Here is a 17,938-nt window from a genome sequence, read left to right on the forward strand (position 1 = left end):
ATTCCCCTCGTCTTATGTGCGGCACGACACTCCATCTGGTTCGTCACGCAACACCGCATCCTCCCGCTTTCTGCCAATTGCGGCGTCAGAGACTCTTCAACCTGCAGACTGACAGCTCAACGCATGACGCCGGGATTGACAGGGGGGCCACTTGCCGGCTGCAACCACTTCCGCACATTATATGTCGCTGCTGAGCGATATCACCAATCATACGGGGGGACTACTTCGCATCGGTTGCTTCAGCTCAGTTTTGCCCAAGCAAAGGCACTGAGTGGTCTGCATTCGCAACTTTTGACCCTACAAGCGTCTCCACTAAGATCCTGCTTCGTGAACATGAAGGGTCACCACATTTCACCGATTTGACATGCTTCCACTTTAGCTTCATACCAGACGGGACAGATCTTGAGCAGAGAAGCTGTAGGCTCTACTGGGCGACCTAACATACAAATCTCCACGTCACGTCTTCCCAACCCTTCCGCCGCGAAAGTTTGATATTCTCGGCGGCCCGATCACTCGCCGGTCGTCTTGTCGCTCCACCTAATGGCGGAGCTTCCGCCGCAGGAACCTCAACGCCATCCACGTCGAACCCGAGCGCTAACGCGCTGACGAACCCGAGGGTCTCCGTTTGGGCAAAGTGACGGCCGGGACACAGATGGCGGCCGCCGCCGAACGGGATCAATGCCCCACGCCTCCGTTTCTCATCCCGGGGATCAACGTCAAGGAATCGCTCCGGCTTGAAAGAAGCGGCATCGTCGCCCCAAATCTCCGGCATGAAATGCGTGACGCTTGCCGACCATTGCATATTGGTGCCCTTCTTCAACAGATACTGACGACCATCTGTGTCTTCTAGTGTAGCATCCTTCATAATACGTCGGTTTCCTATCTGCGCACTGTGGAGCCTCAGAACTTCGCGGAAGCAGGCGCCGAGGAAAGGACAGTCTGCTTCCAGGCTTTTAGCATTAATTGTCACGTCTCGTCCCGTTTCGCTCTTGGCTTCCACAGCCACCCGTATAACTTCCTGCCGGACACGCTCAACGTACTCTGGCCTGGAGAAAACTTCGGCAAATGTCCAGAACAGGTTCGACGCCGTATTCAGTGTTGCAGCAAAGGGAATCAGAAACTCGGTTTGGGAGAGGTCTTCGGAGGCCATCCCCAGCTCGCGTAGATACCGAGCTCGGTCTTGAAGAATCTTTGCCACATCCGAGTTCTCATCTTTTCGTGCCTGGTAGAAAGGTCGGATAAGATCACTCATCCTCTTTCGGGCAGCGATAGCTTTGGGAGCGACCAAATTCGGTGCAACCTTCATCACCAAGAGCCCTGCACCTTTTTCAAACGTCCTGCTTCATGTTAGCGAATGCCACGCCGCTCATTATGCACTCTCTTCTCACCAAAGATCTTCAAGCATCTTGGCGTCCCACATATTGTCCTTCCCGTACAGAGCAGTCGCAGTGGCCATGGTCAAGGTGCCCTTGATCCATTCGAATCCATCGGACTCTTCGAGTGGGCTTATGCCATTGATTGTGTTCAACACCCCTGCCAAGTATTTCAGAGCAGCATGGTTCATCTTTTGGAGCGCCTCCTGGCGTAGATTTGCCGCCATGGTTTTCTCGATCTGGTGCAAGATTCCTGGTTGCATAAGGGTGTCTATGTGATGTTTCGGAAGATCCAGCACAGCCGACGAGGCTTCGATCTGGAAAGGCTCGAAGGAGATGTCTCCGTGGCACATAGCCGCTGCGATCAGAGAGGGCGAGTTTGCCACGTACATCTTGCCATGTAACATCGGTAGTGTGCAAATCGGCAATCTGTTTTCCTTGCTTCATGCTCCAGTCAGCAAAACAATGTGCACTTGTTCACACAACCAAAAACATACTACAACCTGGCATAGAAGCCGCCTGATTCTCTGATGAGGGAGATAATATGGCCGAAAACTGGCAGCCTCGGACGAAGCACCGGGGGTTCACGAGGATCGAAGTTCGGAAACATAAGCTTCTTCAGCAAGAACGCCGGTACTAGCAGCAATGCCGCTGTGACTACAATCATCGAATAACTTCTACCTGCCGACTCCGTACTATGAGCGCTAACGTCTGCCATTTTTCGGGGAGATCATTCAGAGCGACACAACGCGTAGTATTGAGAAATAAACGACAGAGCTCCCATCAGGCTTTGATCGAGGGCACGGCACGATCATATGGGAAATCCCCTCCCCTCATATGGCTAGGGGTGTTAAAACTTCGTTGCACACGCGTGTGGTCAGCGCTAAGAACGCCTCTCAGAGCAATCGTGTCACGAAAGGCGCTCGCCTATCATGTTGCCGGTGGAATTTCTTATTCCAGCCACCGAATGAGGGCTGATATTGTATCAGATCTCGAGAAAGGCTGGGAAAAGAAGGGCTTCGTCATGCTTTGACCTGTGGATCGTCTGTTTATCCCCTTGTTTCTCTTGGTATCTCGGGCTTGAGCTTTCGAATCTTCGTGAAGTCACGCTGTCAGCGAACATTTCATCGCTTCAGCTACCTTAGATGGCAAACTTCTGCACTCGCGCGAATACGTCCCAATTTGTGCCCGATTCTACAGCAATCCACGAGGAAAGTCTCCTGCCTGACCTGAAAGCCGAAGGCATGCGGCTGAAAAGAAGGGCCTTAGCGACGGAAATCTCCAGTCTAGCCTATTCTGATGGTGGGAGGCGATGATCTACGTCCACGCTCAAGTGTGACAGCTCCCTTCCTCTTTGATATAATCCAGGCTCGGGACTGTGATCGACACATGGTGCCTTGAGAGAAGATTTCTGCCGAACTGCTTGCGCCCCTGTGGGCCTTCATTCCAGCCGTTGTCCGACCTGCTCATTTCAAAGCAGTTTGAGATCACTGACAGCATATGACATCCAGATCGAGCTGTCCCAAACGCCATCCGAACCCTTGGCAACTTTTGCCCATGCTTTACGCCAATGGTGAGCCAGCTAAGTTCCATAGGAGGCTTTGAAGAGGGCACATTTGTCATTGAGAACTCTCTTTTTCGAGATCACGCAACACCAACGCCTTATGGCCATCCCAGCTACAGCGTGTGTACTTCGTAAGGTATATCCCAGGCAAACGGCCGGGATTCCTTTCCTAGCCCGTCAGTCTGGCTACTATAGCAGCGGGCTTTTGCATCCAAACGCAACGCACGAGAGTTCAGGGCTACACCTGCAGCTTTGCCTTCTACGCACCAGCCAGCCAATGTACGACCGCGGCATCAGCGTTGCAAAGCCAACGGGGTATCCAAGTGCTACAACTTCACGTCAATGCATACCATCTTAGCTTATGACTATAGTGCGAAACGTCTTTGGATTTGTTTCAAACCTAGATGGCACTGTCAACCACGTCTATGACGATTGATCCCCAAGAAGAAGTCGTTGATTAAACTCCGGGACTCACAAAGGCCAATATCGATTCGAGGAATGTTCGTCTCTGGGCAAAGGCGGATGTCTCCCCCGCCACAACATGAGATTATCTTCTAAGGGACATCCCCATGGACCCTCGATCGAAGTGTAGCTTCGCCTTTCGAAGTCTTCTTCGCTGCAACCTGGTTACTTAAGACCCCTGGTACTTTGAGACGTGGGCCAGGAATTGACCGGCCACCCATCCGAGATTGTCGAGATGCTACGGCACGTGGAGACAGAGAACGATTGCGGGTGTGTTGAGCAAAGAGGCGCCACACCGAGCCAGCTACGCACCATCGTGAAGATCAAGAAACCTCGCACTGGCAGCTGTCTTTTCCCACCTGGGGCGAACGGATTGCCAATACATTACGGCAAGCCGTATGTCGGTATCTGATCCCTGCATGACAACAGCTTTTTGATGCTTACACTGCCCGCCGTTCGGTGAGCTCCAGCCCCTCACACATCACTACTCGGGTTTCTGTCACCCCGTTGTCACAGCGGGGGACGTGCGGCGTTGAAGTTGAGTTTGCGTCAGGACAGCCATGCATCCCTGACAAGGTCAAGCATCTCCCCAAGTTCTGACGTTTCGCATATTGAACTAAACGGATTGTTTTAAAAACAAGTAGTCAGCCCGTCGACGGTTGATCTCCCGCGCCACCTCCTCCGCCCGCCTATTCACCGGGACAAAATTTAACAAGCGTCCGATCCGAATCTGAAGAGTTGCAAAGGGCAGAACGTCTGCAAACGAGCTTGTGTACCGATAGAATGCCGAAGGGCTCAAGGCAGTATCACGGAAAGACGAAGAACGGGTGCCGACAGTGCAAAAAGCGTCGTGTCAAGGTACGGAATGATCCTATTTGCAAAGAGGCGGGTAGGCATGAGCAAGACGTGGGCCGCCAATATCGGGACAGACTGGTGACGTGCATGTCGGAGTCCCGGTTTATTGGGTTCTTCCTTCAGCCAGTCACGATGTTGGTTAGCCGAGCAAGACATGATCGCCGTCTGAGTCTCCCAATACTACACTGTACTATCTCAGGGAGCTTGTTCTTTTGCTAACTTGACATGGGGTTCTAGTGCGACTGCGTTGGTCCCGTATGCGCCAACTGTCGCCGTCGCCAAGAACACTGCAGCTATCTCGGGCTACTCGCAGACGCCCTCAATCGCGAAAATGGAGAAAAGGCTAGCGATACCTTGAGTATGGTCCGCCGTGCCGCCACGGTTGCGGCGCACGCGTCTTCACGAGATGCCCTCAGCGCTTCATTACCTGCCGAGAAGCTTCGCGCCGACGAGGCCGAGCTCAAACACCACTTCCTGAACGAGGCCTGGTTCACATTTTCATTACAGACCGATCCTCGAAAGTGCGACGTGTGGTCGAGATGGGTGCCGCAGCTGGCGTCACGCAACGTGTTCATCCACCAGAGCATGCTCTCTATCGCGGCCCTACACTTATGCTACCTCGAACCGCCAAACGCGAAGCGATACTATTCGATGGCTTGCCAACACGCCATACAAGCGAGCAACTATTTCCGGCTAGCTGTTCCTCAGGTCACAGAGGAGAACTGGCTGGCTACCTTTGTGTTTTCCATGTGCAACGGTATCTTTGGGTACTACCGACCGTTTGCCGACGAGAAGGTGATGGGACAGGTCAGCACGTTTGAGCCCTGCAAAGCTCTCACAGTAATGCGGATAGCGGCCAGATTCTCAGACACGGTCACGCCGCACGTCTTCAAGAGTCCTATACGGGACAAGCTAGCACAAGTCGACGTAAAAGTATGGCGCGACAGCAGCGACATACTGCTACGGCCAACCATACAGAAGAAAGCCAAGTTTGTTGAGTTTCTATGCCTGGGCCCCGAACCAACGGGGATACCAGTCGAAGACATCAAGATATACCTCGGTGCCCTCGGCGCACTCAAATCCTGGATCATGTCTCTCCCCGGACGGCCGAGGATATGGAAGCACTTCATCATTTGGCCGTCGCTGGTGTCGGAGCAATACCTCTCGCTTCTGAGGCTGAAGGAACCCGTGGCGCTCATGATCTTTGTCCTCTGGATCGAAGTCATGTTCCTCGCGCCGCGGCGATGGTACCTCATGCCCTGGTACGATCGCGGGCACGCCAGCGCGATAGCGGAGCTCAGCAAGCAGGGCGACACGCCCGCCCGCCGGTTCTGGGACGTGATGCAGTCGGAGGATAGTCAGTCTGATACCACGGGCGAGGATTCCGAGGGCAGTGTGGGGTGGGCGAGTAGTCCGTCCATTGCTAGGAGCGACGACGTCGGGGGGCGAAGAGGCGGAATTGTCTTGCTGTCGACTGGAGAGGAGTATGTTGGACAGGACAAAGGGTGTGGTGGTGGTAGCAGCGGGTATATGAGCATTCCGGCATTGGCGCAAAAGGCGAGCTGATGATGGCAAATGTCATCGCGTATATCGTCGAAATTGGTCACCTCGCGCACTTTCCATCGATGGCACTACTGTAAGGACCTGCAGGTTCCTGAACTGACAGGTGCCTAATGGCTTTTCCAGCGGGAGGAAAGAAAACGTACTCTGGTTTCGAGACCAGGTCGGGGGAACATTCCACGATCACGACTACATCTCGTGTTTGGCCTATGTATATGGCCCTAGTGACACTGCCCTCAAGCTGCGAAAGGTCGCGATGTGTGTTATCATGACCTGGCTGGGGCACCAATCTGACCGTACCGACCGACTTTTAATCGTCTACTTTTGGTCCTGTGTCCCATCGACGATCGATTAGGATTCTGGAGGCACGATGGACGAGGCGATCGCACACTCATCAACACCAAGCATGTCAAGTCTGTTCTGCTCTAGCTATCAAGATAAACCAAATCACATACTAAATATTATTGTTTAACTGAATGTCATCGCTTCAATACCCTACGCTGGTGTACACAGGTGTCCCTCAATAATGGTAGTAACATGATGTCTGCCAAGCACCTGCATCTCCATGTCAATAGCAGGTAGACACACCATCTGAGATGCCTGGCCCAAGTAAGGACTCGCTGTTTGATAAGGACCAATCCTACATCGGCGGTTAAGTTCAGCAACCACTCAGAGACGGCCCATTTGAGCAACTTTCCTTTCACATGTTCCTTTCATCACGTTACTACGCACCATTGCTGTGCTTTCTTGGTGCGCGAATTTCCGTACGCTCTGTACAGAGTAGCTTTTACGTTTGCCATTGCCTTGGGGGTATAAGGTGCTGAGGTACGCGGGCGCGCCAATGCCTCTAACAGCAACTCCGCGTGAAGTAAAGGAGCGCCCGCCCCACCCCCGTGTCGTGCCGTTGGACTGGGCTCGCTAGGAGGTGTGGGGTGACGGCATGCAGGCGGGAGGTTTCGTCCGGCGTCGGCGGGGGGTGGTAGGAAACCTTAGTTTCGGCCTGATGATTTCTTTTTCATACTGTTGTGAATGTGGACAAGTGTTACACATGTATGGATTCCAGAGACATGCTTGAGTCCGACTTCTCATTGCTTCGAAGCTGGAATTCTCGGTAATTTCTGGACCGGTCGGCGGGAGTTAACGGCACGGAAGGGATGGGAAGGAGGGGGCAAGGAACCGATCCCGGAGGCGGGTGCCATCGGCTTTCGGGAACGACTCCGCCGGTGGGGTTCGACGACACATAGTTTAGACACCTCCACCCTCTGTGATTACTTCGCACCTCATAGGACGTGGAAGTGAGTGTACGGGGGCAAATGTGTACCAGACAACTGTACTCGCGGTGATCGTCGGGGCGAGACGCGAGGTACGTCTAGGACCTGGACTGTTTATGTACTGCATGAATACTGTTGGGAGAGCACTGGCCGATCCCGCCCCTAGAAGCGCTGGCCGAGCAAGCGGGCGGAGGTCTGAAGGGGGAAAAGAGCTCAGGATTGCGCATGTATGATGTCTTTTACCCCGCAGGAGATAGTCCAAAGTTCGTGCTATGCAGTCTCTTATCAATTGTCTATATAACATGCTCATATCTCGGTCGTCTTCCTCCTTTCCTTGAACTTCCCTTTTCTGCAACCAAGTTTCGTTTACCAGCTTCAATATACACACACAAATAGTAGGCCCATTTCCTTGTAACCGGACGCATACAGACTGACATCCTCACAGGAGGCAATTTGCCGTACAAGCATCTTCACGAGTATGTGAAAACTCTTGAGCGCAAATGCATGAGCCGGTGCCCACCCGAGCGCAGACGTCGCTACCATCACTCTTCCTCATGATGAGTTAGCAACCGATGCCGACGGTGTGGCTGAGAATATACGGCCTTGAACTTGATCTGGATAATACCAGCGAAAGGATCATGCACCCTAACACAAACAGATTACACCAAGAACACACCCACTCGAGAAGTTCTTTCGAACCCAACGACAACAACCAGAGACAAAATGGCTCCTCCCGCTGCAATCTCCCCCGTCCGCGACTACGCCGTCCCCGTGATGGCCAATAAGTCCAAGCCCTCTACCCCCGTCCCCACCACCGCTACCAACGCTTCTACCAAGGTGGAAGACATGTTCGGCAAGTGGGATACCTTCAAGTTCGCCCCCATCCGCGAGTCCCAGGTCTCGCGCGCCATGACGCGCCGCTACTTCTCCGACCTCGACACCTACGCCGAATCCGACGTCGTCATCGTCGGCGCCGGGTCCTGTGGCCTCTCCACGGCCTACGTCCTCGCCAAAGCCCGCCCGGACCTCAAGATCGCCATCGTCGAGGCCGGCGTCGCGCCCGGTGGTGGCGCGTGGCTTGGAGGGCAGCTGTTCTCCGCCATGGTCATGCGCAAGCCCGCCCAAGTCTTCCTGGACGAGGTCGGTGTTCCGTACGAGGATGAGGGAGACTTTGTCGTGGTGAAGCACGCTGCGCTGTTCACGTCCACCGTCATGAGCAAGGTGTTGCAGTTCTCCAACGTGAAGCTGTTCAACGCCACCACGGTCGAGGATCTGATTACTCGCAAGAACGAGGATGGCAGCCTGCGGGTCGCGGGTGTGGTTACCAACTGGACGCTCGTCTCCATGCACCACGACGACCAGTCTTGTATGGACCCCAACACCATCAACGCGCCGCTCGTGGTGTCGACTACCGGTCACGACGGCCCATTTGGCGCGTTCTGCGTCAAGAGGCTTGTGAGCATGAAGCAGATTGAGCAACTTGGCGGCATGCGCGGGCTGGACATGCAGAGTGCCGAGGACGCGATCGTCAAAGGGACGAGGGAGATTGTGCCGGGGTTGATTGTGGGCGGGATGGAGTTGAGTGAGGTTGATGGTGCCAACCGTATGGGTGAGTCATCTCCTTTCACATACTTGGTTTGATGAGATGAGTGTTACGTTTTGCTCACGTCCTCGGGTGTTATTCAGGTCCGACTTTTGGTGCCATGGCTCTCTCTGGAGTCAAGGCTGCCGAGGAGGCTCTTGCCATCATTGATGCCCGCAAGAAGCAGAACGAGCTCTAGACTGGGGTAGTCTGATGGGACGGTCATTTTGTTTCATCCGAAGGTTGGGGACATAGTCGCTCGCTGCTTTCCAGATCAGGTAGGTTTGGGTTGAGGTGACACGAGATTGGATACTTTGTCATGGCTTGAGATCAAGTACACAAGATACAAACATTCAAGTATGATCTGAATACAGTCACTCTTTTGATACTATGATTGGAGGTATACCTGTGATGTGAAGATTGGAGAACCTTGACAGCTGTATGGCTCTGACCTTCAGAAGTATGCGATCTCTCAGGTAGTGGTGAAAAGGCACCTTGTTGGCTTACCTCAACCCACCTTGGGCATTCAAGGTTGCTCAGGCCTAGCGAAATCTAACTGAGTCAAGCATCCTCCCATAAGATCCCACCCCAGCAGCCAACTATCAAAGCCCAAACCACAGACATCTCTTCCACACTCCCTCACAACACCTCACATACCAACATGTCACCCAACATGGACATGACTACTATCGGAGCGCTTATGACTGAGCGTCAGGCCAACGACTTCATGGCTTTCCATGATGACATAACTGCCTGGCAGAACACGAGAAACCAGTACAGAATCTCCGGAAAAGAGGTCCCTCCAGCGATCGCAGCCGTCACAAGCTGGATCGAAGCCCAACTTGAGAAAGCAGTCGGGGCCATATACGACGGCGTATTGGAGACAGCACACGTCTATTGTAACCGGATGCGGTACGGAATGAGGGCTTTCGAACAGTTCACGCGCGAGGAGGCACTGTATGGCGGCCTCATCATGGAGCTCAGCCAGATCTTAAGAGACCACGACCTGATGAAGGACCTCCACTGTAGCGCCAAACGCATGCCAGAACTATGCGTCAAACACGACATGAAGGAAATTACGCCTCAGGAGATTGAGGACGCACAAGATCAACAGGGTTGGAGGGCGGCCACGAATTGGTCGGACTTGATCCGGGAGGTCGATCGAGAGCTTCGCTGCACCGCCGAGTGGAATCATTGCTACGGAAGATACGAGGAACGTGGCTGGCGAAGCACGCCTTTCGAAAGTCCGCCAAAACCGAAAACGCCCTTCTCGAATGTGGCGCGGGCAGTTATCGACCTTTGCCTCGATGAGGTCAGCGAGGAGGATAACTGGGAGTCCGTCGTGGACATTGTACGAGAACAGATAACGACGCCGAATGACTTCAGGCCCTACACAATATAATTTAGTGTGTTCGATTACCCGAGTTACCGAACGGAAGCGACATGACGGAACGTTCTTGCAGAGACCCATTACTTAGCTGGGCGACGCGAGACTATGGTCTCTGGTGGAGTAGAAGGTTGATGATATGAACCTGGATAGAGTGCAGAAAATGTTGATAGATTCACATTTGAGAAAATTGGCTGAATTACTCACAACAACTGAGGCAGCCCGTTATAGAGAGCTTTCGCCAACGCGAAGGGGTGCCCTCCTAACAATTCATTGAAGTCAAGGGCGCTTCTCGGTCTGGATACATCATACGGATTTGAGAAATGTTCCAATACCACAAGACTAGCATTAGACACTTATGCAATTAAAGGTTCTTGAAAAGTCCATCGTTCCGACATAGGTTGCTATCGTATGCATCAATCTCGATATTTGTCCCAAACAGCTTACGATATGTTCATTTTCCCGTGGTAAACGAAAGATCTGGAGAGAAATCCGGCAACGTCAACGCCCAATCAACTCAACACATGCATCAAAGGCGTTTTTGTCTTATTATTAGATAGTAAAGACCATTGATTCTACAAAAGGCTGACTTTCTTTTACTTGATTCCCCCTTTCAGTTCAGGAACGTAGTACTTACACATTGTCTACCACTGCAAAGGCTCTTTGTGCTGAATAACAATGAGACAATGAAGCGAGTCTGCAAAGATCTACGTTACTTTCTGCGTATAAATGCAAATCGTTTCGTCTTCAGTCTAGAGCTTTCCAATCCAGTCCATCACATCAACGCAGGAACTCTCAATATCACCATTCAATTCCTGACCTCCAGCATTCCAGCACAATTTTCTTCACCACCATCTCCAAGCATCATCTGACCATCTAACCTAAAGAACAAAGCCCGACATTGCGATTGTCATCTCATTCATCCTCACAAGAATTCCGATCATCATGTGTCTTATCCTCCAGCCAACCTCCCAATGCAAGGTGTGTCTCCAACTCACCCGACTCGAAGACGTAAACCAATTCTGCGCCAACACCGTCAACATCCCTAGCGGCACTGACTGGGCCAACATCTCACCTTCCATCCTAGGCTCCTGCGGCACCCTAAAGCTGACGAGAGTCCAACGTCTTGCTCAGTTCGTCTGCGAACACTGCCGCTGGTCGGCAGAACAGGCAGCCAATGACTTTTACGAGTTCCTCTATCCGTCCCCGCACAAGTACTTTGGAGAATCGGCCCACGGCTTCGCTGAAGAGTTCTTGAGCCGTCCGAGTGCGCCTTCTCCCGGGAAGCAACGTCCGTTTCCCCGGAATAACAAGGGTAAGTCTTACAGCTTGCCTCTTCTAGCCATGACCGCAATCTCGATACTCCCGATCCCAGCTTGGTCGGTTTCGCCCCAGTCTGAGGCGTCGTCTGAGGCATCAGTTGCCACGACGCACTTGAATCACCGCTCAACTCTGGACCCGCCGGCGAGATCCAAGTATGAGTTCCACTCTTCATCAAGTGTGTATTCATGTACTAGTGAGTCAAGCGATGAAGACAGTCTGGAGGATAATCAGAACGACAGCCGATGCCTTCGATGGGCCAATTCGGTAGACCTTATGAACAGCAAACAACAGCCACCACCTCTGAACATGCTGATCGATCAGACCCAGAACCTTCCGGATACCCCCAAGTCCGCCAAGCAACTCCGGGTCGTATCATCTTGGGGCGCGAGGGCCGCTCACAACCCCGAAGAAGACCCCTGGTGGCTACCCGAGACCTGGGGTGCCATACAGGACCTCACCGACGATCTTGTCGAATATCTCAGCAAGGCTGAGCTTATTAGCACCTTTCACGGCCACAGTGTTCACGTCTCTCGCAACGAAAACGATACAAGTGCCTGGGACGAGAGCCTCACCGTCATCATCGTGACGCCTGGAGGAACAAGAGCCCGTATCATGACTGGGGAAGTGTATCAGCAGGGCGTAAGCCTGGCGGGCCTCCGCATGATTGATCGGGCTCGGTACCAGCACATCTCCAAGAAGGAGAAGAAGCATATGGAAAAGGCGGGACTCGGCTGCATCTTCTACCCGTGTAGAGTCGCGAGTTGTCCGCTTTCTCATAAGAAAGATCAGCATCAGCCGTGGCCTTCGAATGGCGAGAGCTTGCTTGCTGGCTTAGAAAGGGGATACCGGATGCGGAAGAACTGGAAGTCTCGGGCTACTATTTCTGCCTCTATGGCGCCGACGCTGACTCCTCGTCAGTATTCATCCCCGTCCCCTGTTCGAGGTCGATCGCTTGTTGTTGATGGGGGACTTTCCCGCCGTCGACCGGCTCCGCTGGATCTGACAAGGACAAAAGAAGTGAGATTCACTGATGCAGCAGATGTTACTGAATCGACCTGGTCCCGTGGAGATGTGACGCCTCATCCGAGCAGTCTTCAGACAGCAATCTCAGATGAGGAGGAGGAGGGTCCCCTCAAGACGCCTGACTGGTTCGAACCTCTCATGAATACACCACTCAAGGTGAAAGGCGATATGATGGTGAAGTACGGGGGTAGAGCTGGTAGAGTTCGACCCCAGAACTACGACTTGAACCCGGCTAGCGAGAGCAATGAATCATCACTTCCACATGGTCGTTCCGAGACAAGTCGACAGCAGATTCCCCAGACTCGGGGTGCCTCAATCTTTGGGCAAGTATACAACGCCAGAAGGGCTGCGGCTGATTCATCATGCGACGACACCTCCAAGTTGCGTGCCCTACCCATGCTCTGAATCAGTCATGGATTTCAAGCCCTGATGAGGATGATACTGACACCTGTAGTCCATCATCTCGGTAGGTAAGTGGTTGGGGGCGGTTATTGACGTTTGTGGAGTATGAGCTGCGTACGGGTGTCAAGGACGATAGTTACACGAGAATCCATGGATTTCTATAGTTGGGCTAGAATTACTATATGATTCAATAGACCACTCGTTTTAAATCTCACGCTACTGGACCCTTCGGTCAACTGTTTTAACCCTGATTCAGACTAACGATGCTGTATGTGGTCCTAAGCCATAGAATGGTTCTAACCTGGCGCCGGATTAAGGCTGATCGGCATCTTGCTTTCTCTAACCCGCCCATTTCCTCAGAGCAAAACCCCCCTCTCCGCCTTTATCATTGACGCAAGTAGGTGTCAATTTGATTGCCGAGAAGAATAGAGGTGTGTATGTGGTTCCTAAAATATTAAATGTTTAGCAGGTTTACATCTCTTCACCGCAACTACTACGTACTGTTTTTCAACACGAATATCCGTGACAATACCGTTACGAGCTGCCTCCATATTGGTGTTCGAAAACGATGGAGATAATTCACGTTTCGTGTGGAAAAAAGACGCTCTTCTCCAGGTTCACATCCTCTTCTTGCTCGTACACTTGAGTGGGCCAAACTTGTTCCTGGTGGCCTCCCACCACGCGGCACCGACCATACCCTCGTTGCAAATCCCCACCGTCGCGAAGCGCCAGGTCATGATGCCCTCCCACTTGTTCTCGCAGCCGGAGTCCGGGCTCGGGGCGCATACCGGGAATTTCTTGAGGTTGTCCCAGAGACCGCCGCAGATGTCGGGGATCTTGTCGACGTCGGGGACCATGGCGTGGATCATCCACTTGCGGTTGAGGTTCATCATCTTGAAGTAGTTGCCCGTGCAGGTGGGTTGACCTTGCTTTAATACCTGCGTCTGTTGCCCCAGCACGCTGGTGATGGAGAGGGCTATGGCGAGGACGGCTGTTGCGGAGAACTTCATGTTTGATGGTTGTTGTTGTAGGTCTTGAAATCTTGTGGATGGATGCGATAAGTCGTCTTCAGATGGTTGTGTCTGAAATGTGGTATTTGATTTTTCTTTCTTGAACGGAATAAGAAAGAGAATTTCAAAAGCTGACCGCTGTCCTGGCATTTGTGTCATTAAGTCTATCCAGAGAGGTATCACCGACTGCTTCCAAAGTCGAGTGTGGGACGCGGCTGGCTTTCTTTGGATCTTGGGTCAACCACAGAAAACCCTTCGCCACAAACCTTGTGTGCTGGCTCGCCTCCATCTCTGGCCTGACCTTGATGGGGCATCTCATGTTTCTTTTCGTGACATAAATGCATCTCGGCGTTCTTCTCTGCGCCTAGAGCCTGTCTAACTCTCCTCCATGATCACCAAGTGTAAGACAGCGTTCAGCTCAAGATCCTCTGACATTCAAGTTCTCACGATATTGAAATATTGATCGCAGAAACAAGGAAGAAGACCTTTCACCAACTACAAACCCATACTAGATTTTGCAGGAACCAAACATGAAAGCTATCGTTCTACTTGTTTCTCCACCATAGCCCGTACAAACTGAAACTTAAGTCTCAGGGTAGCAACGAGAAAATTTACCCACCTCATCTGTATCACGTTTTCTCTGCGCAGACACGTCTGCAACGCTTGCCGGCTCTTCAGGAACAGTTTGTGGCCTTAGAAAACGGGACTATCAACTCAGAATGGCAAAAATGCAAAAGATTGGGCCCTAACCAGGATTCGAACCTGGGACCTCTCCCAGATAGGTGATTCCGAAGATGTACCCTAAGGGAGAATCATACCGCTAGACCATCAGGGCTGCTGAGTCATTGAAGACTCGTGGTGTGATGCTCAGGGCCCCAGGGCGAGACCCTATGAAGGCGAGGAGCTCCTCTGGTGGGAAAATTGGTGATTGCAAGAGTGGTGCTGTGGCGGTGGTGGCTGGTGCGCGAGGGCGGGTGTATTTGTGCGCGTCTATAGGCCCGGCGGTGCACATGACTCTCTCTATGGTCAAGGTAGACGGTTGGTTGCTCTCGCGAAAGTAGCGCTTCATTGCTTTGGGGCCCATGGGTGCCGTGGCAGCATCAACTGCCAATTCGCCCTTCATTAAAGCGTTGTCCCGTGCTTGATAGCGGTGACACCAAATTCGTGTGCACGTCAAGTGCATTGGGCGGCGCCTCGCCCCCTTTCCTAGGGGAAGACAATGGTGAATACTCTTTGGTTGATCTGGCAGATCAGTCGACAAGTCAGATCGAATCTCGGTCGAGTCCTCGACGGCATGCCCAAAGTTGTCCCAAAGGGTGAATGATCTTCAGGAACAATTGTTGTAGGCACATTCCACCTGCCTCCCTGGGCAACCACGCGGGCCAAGCACCAAAGAGAAACAATAAAAAGGGAAGACTATTCTTAGAGGCAAACAACCTAGGTCCCTCCGGGTAATGCCACATGGGCGCGCATTTGGTCCGGGTGCGGCTCCCCCTTCTCTGGCGCCGTCCGGACTCTACTGCGTACACAGCCGCAAGCCAAGCCCCCAGGAGAAAGATCGACTCGTCCGAACTTGTTGTCTTTCGCGGTAAACAGCGATAAGCTCCGAACCCCCAAGGCCATCCAAGAAACACCGTTTTGACGGGCTCCCTCCCGCACATGTCTATACCTACGCTCTTAGTGCCCTGAATGCCTGATTAACAGCTGGCCCTGCAGTAGCAGAAGCAGCCAGCCTGCAGGCCATCGCTGGACCGGCGGTAGCTCCATCTGCCCTCAGTCCTGACGAGGCCTATGACGCGTTCAGGATTGCCACTTGCCCGCTGGCCTCTGCTGCCAGCACTGCCCCAGTGGAGAAACGGAACAGAAGGAATCGCAGATTCGCACTGCACAGAAAAGGCTCTTCCTTGGACTCAGTCCGAGAGGGGAGGGAGAAGGGGGGAGGGATTTCGGACAGCGACCAGGTTGAATCGTGATTATGTTCCCACCTGGTGGGCCGGGTCGCCGTATCCGTTACGCTGAGCGGCTTGAACGGGCTTCCGCTGGGTTTAGCTGGGAAGATCCAGACCCCATCGGTTCCTGGCACTCCCACTTTCAACCACCCCGGCGGCGTACGGGCCGTTGTGCGGCAGCGGCACTGGGATCGGAACTTGGGAGAAGAAAGATGGGACGCCGTGAGTACGAAGTCTCTAATGAGCTGTGTTGCACTGCCGAGGAAACATCCTGCGAATATTGGAAGAGCAATATGGTAAGCGAAGGGAGGTGAAGGGGAAGAACTCAGGGAGAGATGGAATGATGCTCCATTGGCACAATGCATAGCAAAACCCAGCCAGGCGCCTCGGTCATCTTGCCTGTTATCCTGACTTTGCTCTTCTTGAATGGTATGTGTCCATATCCGTACAGGCAATCTCCAATCCCTCACTTCACAAATGCTGTGATGTTGTCTCCATCAGGCTGTCTCCATCGGATGATCTTGACGATTGAATGCGTCTATGCTGCATTTCGATGCTCCCAGATATCGAGTCGTCAACCCTCTTCCGAGAGGCTTGCAAATAAGACCAGAACACAACTGAGGGGTTTTCGGGTGCCGAACTTTGCATGCTGACAGCAGGTTGAAGGACGAATAGGACGTCGACGAAGGGGTATTGCGACTATAGGGCTTGGATATGCAACGTCATGGAAGGCAAGCAGTGACGACTGTCTCTGAAGTTCGGGGGCGTCAACTCGCCTGTTCATGAGCATTTGGGTGAGAGATTTAACTTTATGCACTCGGACGCCTCCACCGGATCTCCACCAGGGAAAGTCTCTGCTTTGGTCGGAGTCATGGAGAGAAATTGAGAAAAGCAAGAAACGGTGACCTGGAGTTGGTACCCCTCTAGACTTCTTATCACGTCTGGAAGGGTTCGAGAAACCTGAATCCGGTCCAGCGGACAGCAAAACACAGGTAAGCAAGGCAGAACTTTGTGCGATTCTGCAGGTCGCTTGTGGACATGTGGACGGGCAGCGTCGATCTTCCCGTCATAGCTTGTGCTTCTCTTGAGTGTCCCGTCGTGCAAAGTTGGATGGTGGCACTTTGTGGGTGCCATGTTTGTGGTCCACCGATCAAGTCCAAGATTTCGTGTTCCGGTTCCAGGTCGAGGTCCAGGTTCCAGGCCCAGGCGCTGGAGCTAAGTTGACTGTTCCTGACATGGCGGCAAGCCTCTTCCCCTCTCTCACGCAGCCAGAAACCTAACGTGCGGGTGTGCCTGGCCGGCGCGCTTTTCCTGCCGGCATTTGTTGGTGTGGGATCCATGGGGCATACAGAAAAGAAGGGGACTTTCACTCGACTCGAGAAAGACACTGATGCGTTGTCCAACAGCAACGGGATGTTTTCATCCCAATGTGTGTGTGATGTGGCTTTTAGGCGCTGAATATCCGCATCACCCCAAGACGAGATGGAAATACTTTTGATGACGATCCATCAAACCAAACAAACCCAAGCTTTAGTATCTCATCTTCCCAGTCGATAATCACCCATTGGCAGGTCCGCCGTGTAACGGTCTAGTGATGCTTGGCTTCTGGTTGGCTTGTGAATGGAATGTTACTGCGACCTTGAGGAGGGATTGGCTTGGACTCGAACCTGGGACCAAGCTTTGGCTGGCCGTGGCCCTTTTGGAATTGGCGTGCGGTGAAATTACCTTCCCCACCCCCTTTTCCCGCATCACCGTCCAATCCTGCCCTGGCGCCGGCGGTGCACCATGATCCATCCATGGCCCATTTCCCTCCACCATCCGACTTACCCATGTCTCCCTACTGGTTCCTGGCTCCCACACGTCAAGAGGGAGGTGTGTGTGTCTGTGTGCGTGTGCCTGAGTTGGCAGAGCCAAGCTGGCAAGCAGCGAGAGAAACAGAGATTGTTCCTGGCCCGGCCTGTCTGGCCCTGGAACCAGCGATGCCCCTCTCCACATCGCCTAGCCCTCTCGGTCATCACTTCTGGACCTTTACCCGTTTTGGTGTCTGTTCCTGGCTAAGCAGGGTTGTTGACGGGTTGTGATGGGCTGTTGATGGTGGATGATAGAGCAGAACGCGATGTCTTGGTGACGACGCCCCTGTCAACACACCAAGTTCCCCCAGTTTGACAATGTCTCTT

The 17,938-nt window shown here is 53.0% G+C and overlaps 9 protein-coding genes across 9 annotated transcripts; 4 read left to right on the forward strand and 5 right to left on the reverse strand.

The window, feature by feature from the left end:
* Positions 1 to 436: 436 nt before the first annotated feature.
* On the reverse strand, positions 437 to 1,780 carry CABS01_12720 (prostacyclin synthase; the record flags this gene model as incomplete). The annotated part of the gene is made up of 2 exons (XM_060546072.1): positions 437 to 1,337; positions 1,389 to 1,780. 2 exons carry the CDS (start codon positions 1,778 to 1,780, stop codon positions 437 to 439), a joined length of 1,293 nt encoding a protein of 430 aa, XP_060396303.1.
* An 89-nt stretch (positions 1,781 to 1,869) lies between these two features.
* CABS01_12721 (prostacyclin synthase) lies at positions 1,870 to 2,040 on the reverse strand (the record flags this gene model as incomplete). Its single annotated transcript, XM_060546073.1, has 1 exon — positions 1,870 to 2,040. The coding sequence occupies one exon, from the start codon at positions 2,038 to 2,040 to the stop codon at positions 1,870 to 1,872; it is 171 nt and encodes a 56-aa protein (XP_060396304.1).
* A 2,142-nt stretch (positions 2,041 to 4,182) lies between these two features.
* Positions 4,183 to 5,820, forward strand: CABS01_12722 (uncharacterized protein; the record flags this gene model as incomplete). Its single annotated transcript, XM_060546074.1, has 2 exons — positions 4,183 to 4,257; positions 4,492 to 5,820. The coding sequence occupies 2 exons, from the start codon at positions 4,183 to 4,185 to the stop codon at positions 5,818 to 5,820; spliced, it is 1,404 nt and encodes a 467-aa protein (XP_060396305.1).
* Positions 5,821 to 7,808: 1,988 nt separating this feature from the next.
* Positions 7,809 to 8,866, forward strand: CABS01_12723 (thiazole biosynthetic enzyme; the record flags this gene model as incomplete). The annotated part of the gene is made up of 2 exons (XM_060546075.1): positions 7,809 to 8,694; positions 8,772 to 8,866. The coding sequence occupies 2 exons, from the start codon at positions 7,809 to 7,811 to the stop codon at positions 8,864 to 8,866; spliced, it is 981 nt and encodes a 326-aa protein (XP_060396306.1).
* Positions 8,867 to 9,328: 462 nt separating this feature from the next.
* CABS01_12724 (uncharacterized protein) lies at positions 9,329 to 10,069 on the forward strand (the record flags this gene model as incomplete). The annotated part of the gene is made up of 1 exon (XM_060546076.1): positions 9,329 to 10,069. The coding sequence occupies one exon, from the start codon at positions 9,329 to 9,331 to the stop codon at positions 10,067 to 10,069; it is 741 nt and encodes a 246-aa protein (XP_060396307.1).
* Positions 10,070 to 10,999: 930 nt separating this feature from the next.
* CABS01_12725 (uncharacterized protein) lies at positions 11,000 to 12,805 on the forward strand (the record flags this gene model as incomplete). Its single annotated transcript, XM_060546077.1, has 2 exons — positions 11,000 to 11,369; positions 11,430 to 12,805. The coding sequence occupies 2 exons, from the start codon at positions 11,000 to 11,002 to the stop codon at positions 12,803 to 12,805; spliced, it is 1,746 nt and encodes a 581-aa protein (XP_060396308.1).
* A 614-nt stretch (positions 12,806 to 13,419) lies between these two features.
* On the reverse strand, positions 13,420 to 13,812 carry CABS01_12726 (uncharacterized protein; the record flags this gene model as incomplete). The annotated part of the gene is made up of 1 exon (XM_060546078.1): positions 13,420 to 13,812. One exon carries the CDS (start codon positions 13,810 to 13,812, stop codon positions 13,420 to 13,422), a length of 393 nt encoding a protein of 130 aa, XP_060396309.1.
* Positions 13,813 to 14,632: 820 nt separating this feature from the next.
* Positions 14,633 to 14,935, reverse strand: CABS01_12727 (uncharacterized protein; the record flags this gene model as incomplete). Its single annotated transcript, XM_060546079.1, has 1 exon — positions 14,633 to 14,935. One exon carries the CDS (start codon positions 14,933 to 14,935, stop codon positions 14,633 to 14,635), a length of 303 nt encoding a protein of 100 aa, XP_060396310.1.
* Positions 14,936 to 15,601: 666 nt separating this feature from the next.
* Positions 15,602 to 16,126, reverse strand: CABS01_12728 (uncharacterized protein; the record flags this gene model as incomplete). Its single annotated transcript, XM_060546080.1, has 1 exon — positions 15,602 to 16,126. One exon carries the CDS (start codon positions 16,124 to 16,126, stop codon positions 15,602 to 15,604), a length of 525 nt encoding a protein of 174 aa, XP_060396311.1.
* Between the last annotated feature and the right edge of the window lie 1,812 nt (positions 16,127 to 17,938).

This window comes from Colletotrichum abscissum, assembly GCF_030869225.1.
Source record: "Colletotrichum abscissum strain IMI 504890 chromosome Unknown Scaffold_39.1, whole genome shotgun sequence".
Taxonomy (NCBI): Eukaryota; Fungi; Ascomycota; class Sordariomycetes; order Glomerellales; family Glomerellaceae; genus Colletotrichum; species Colletotrichum abscissum.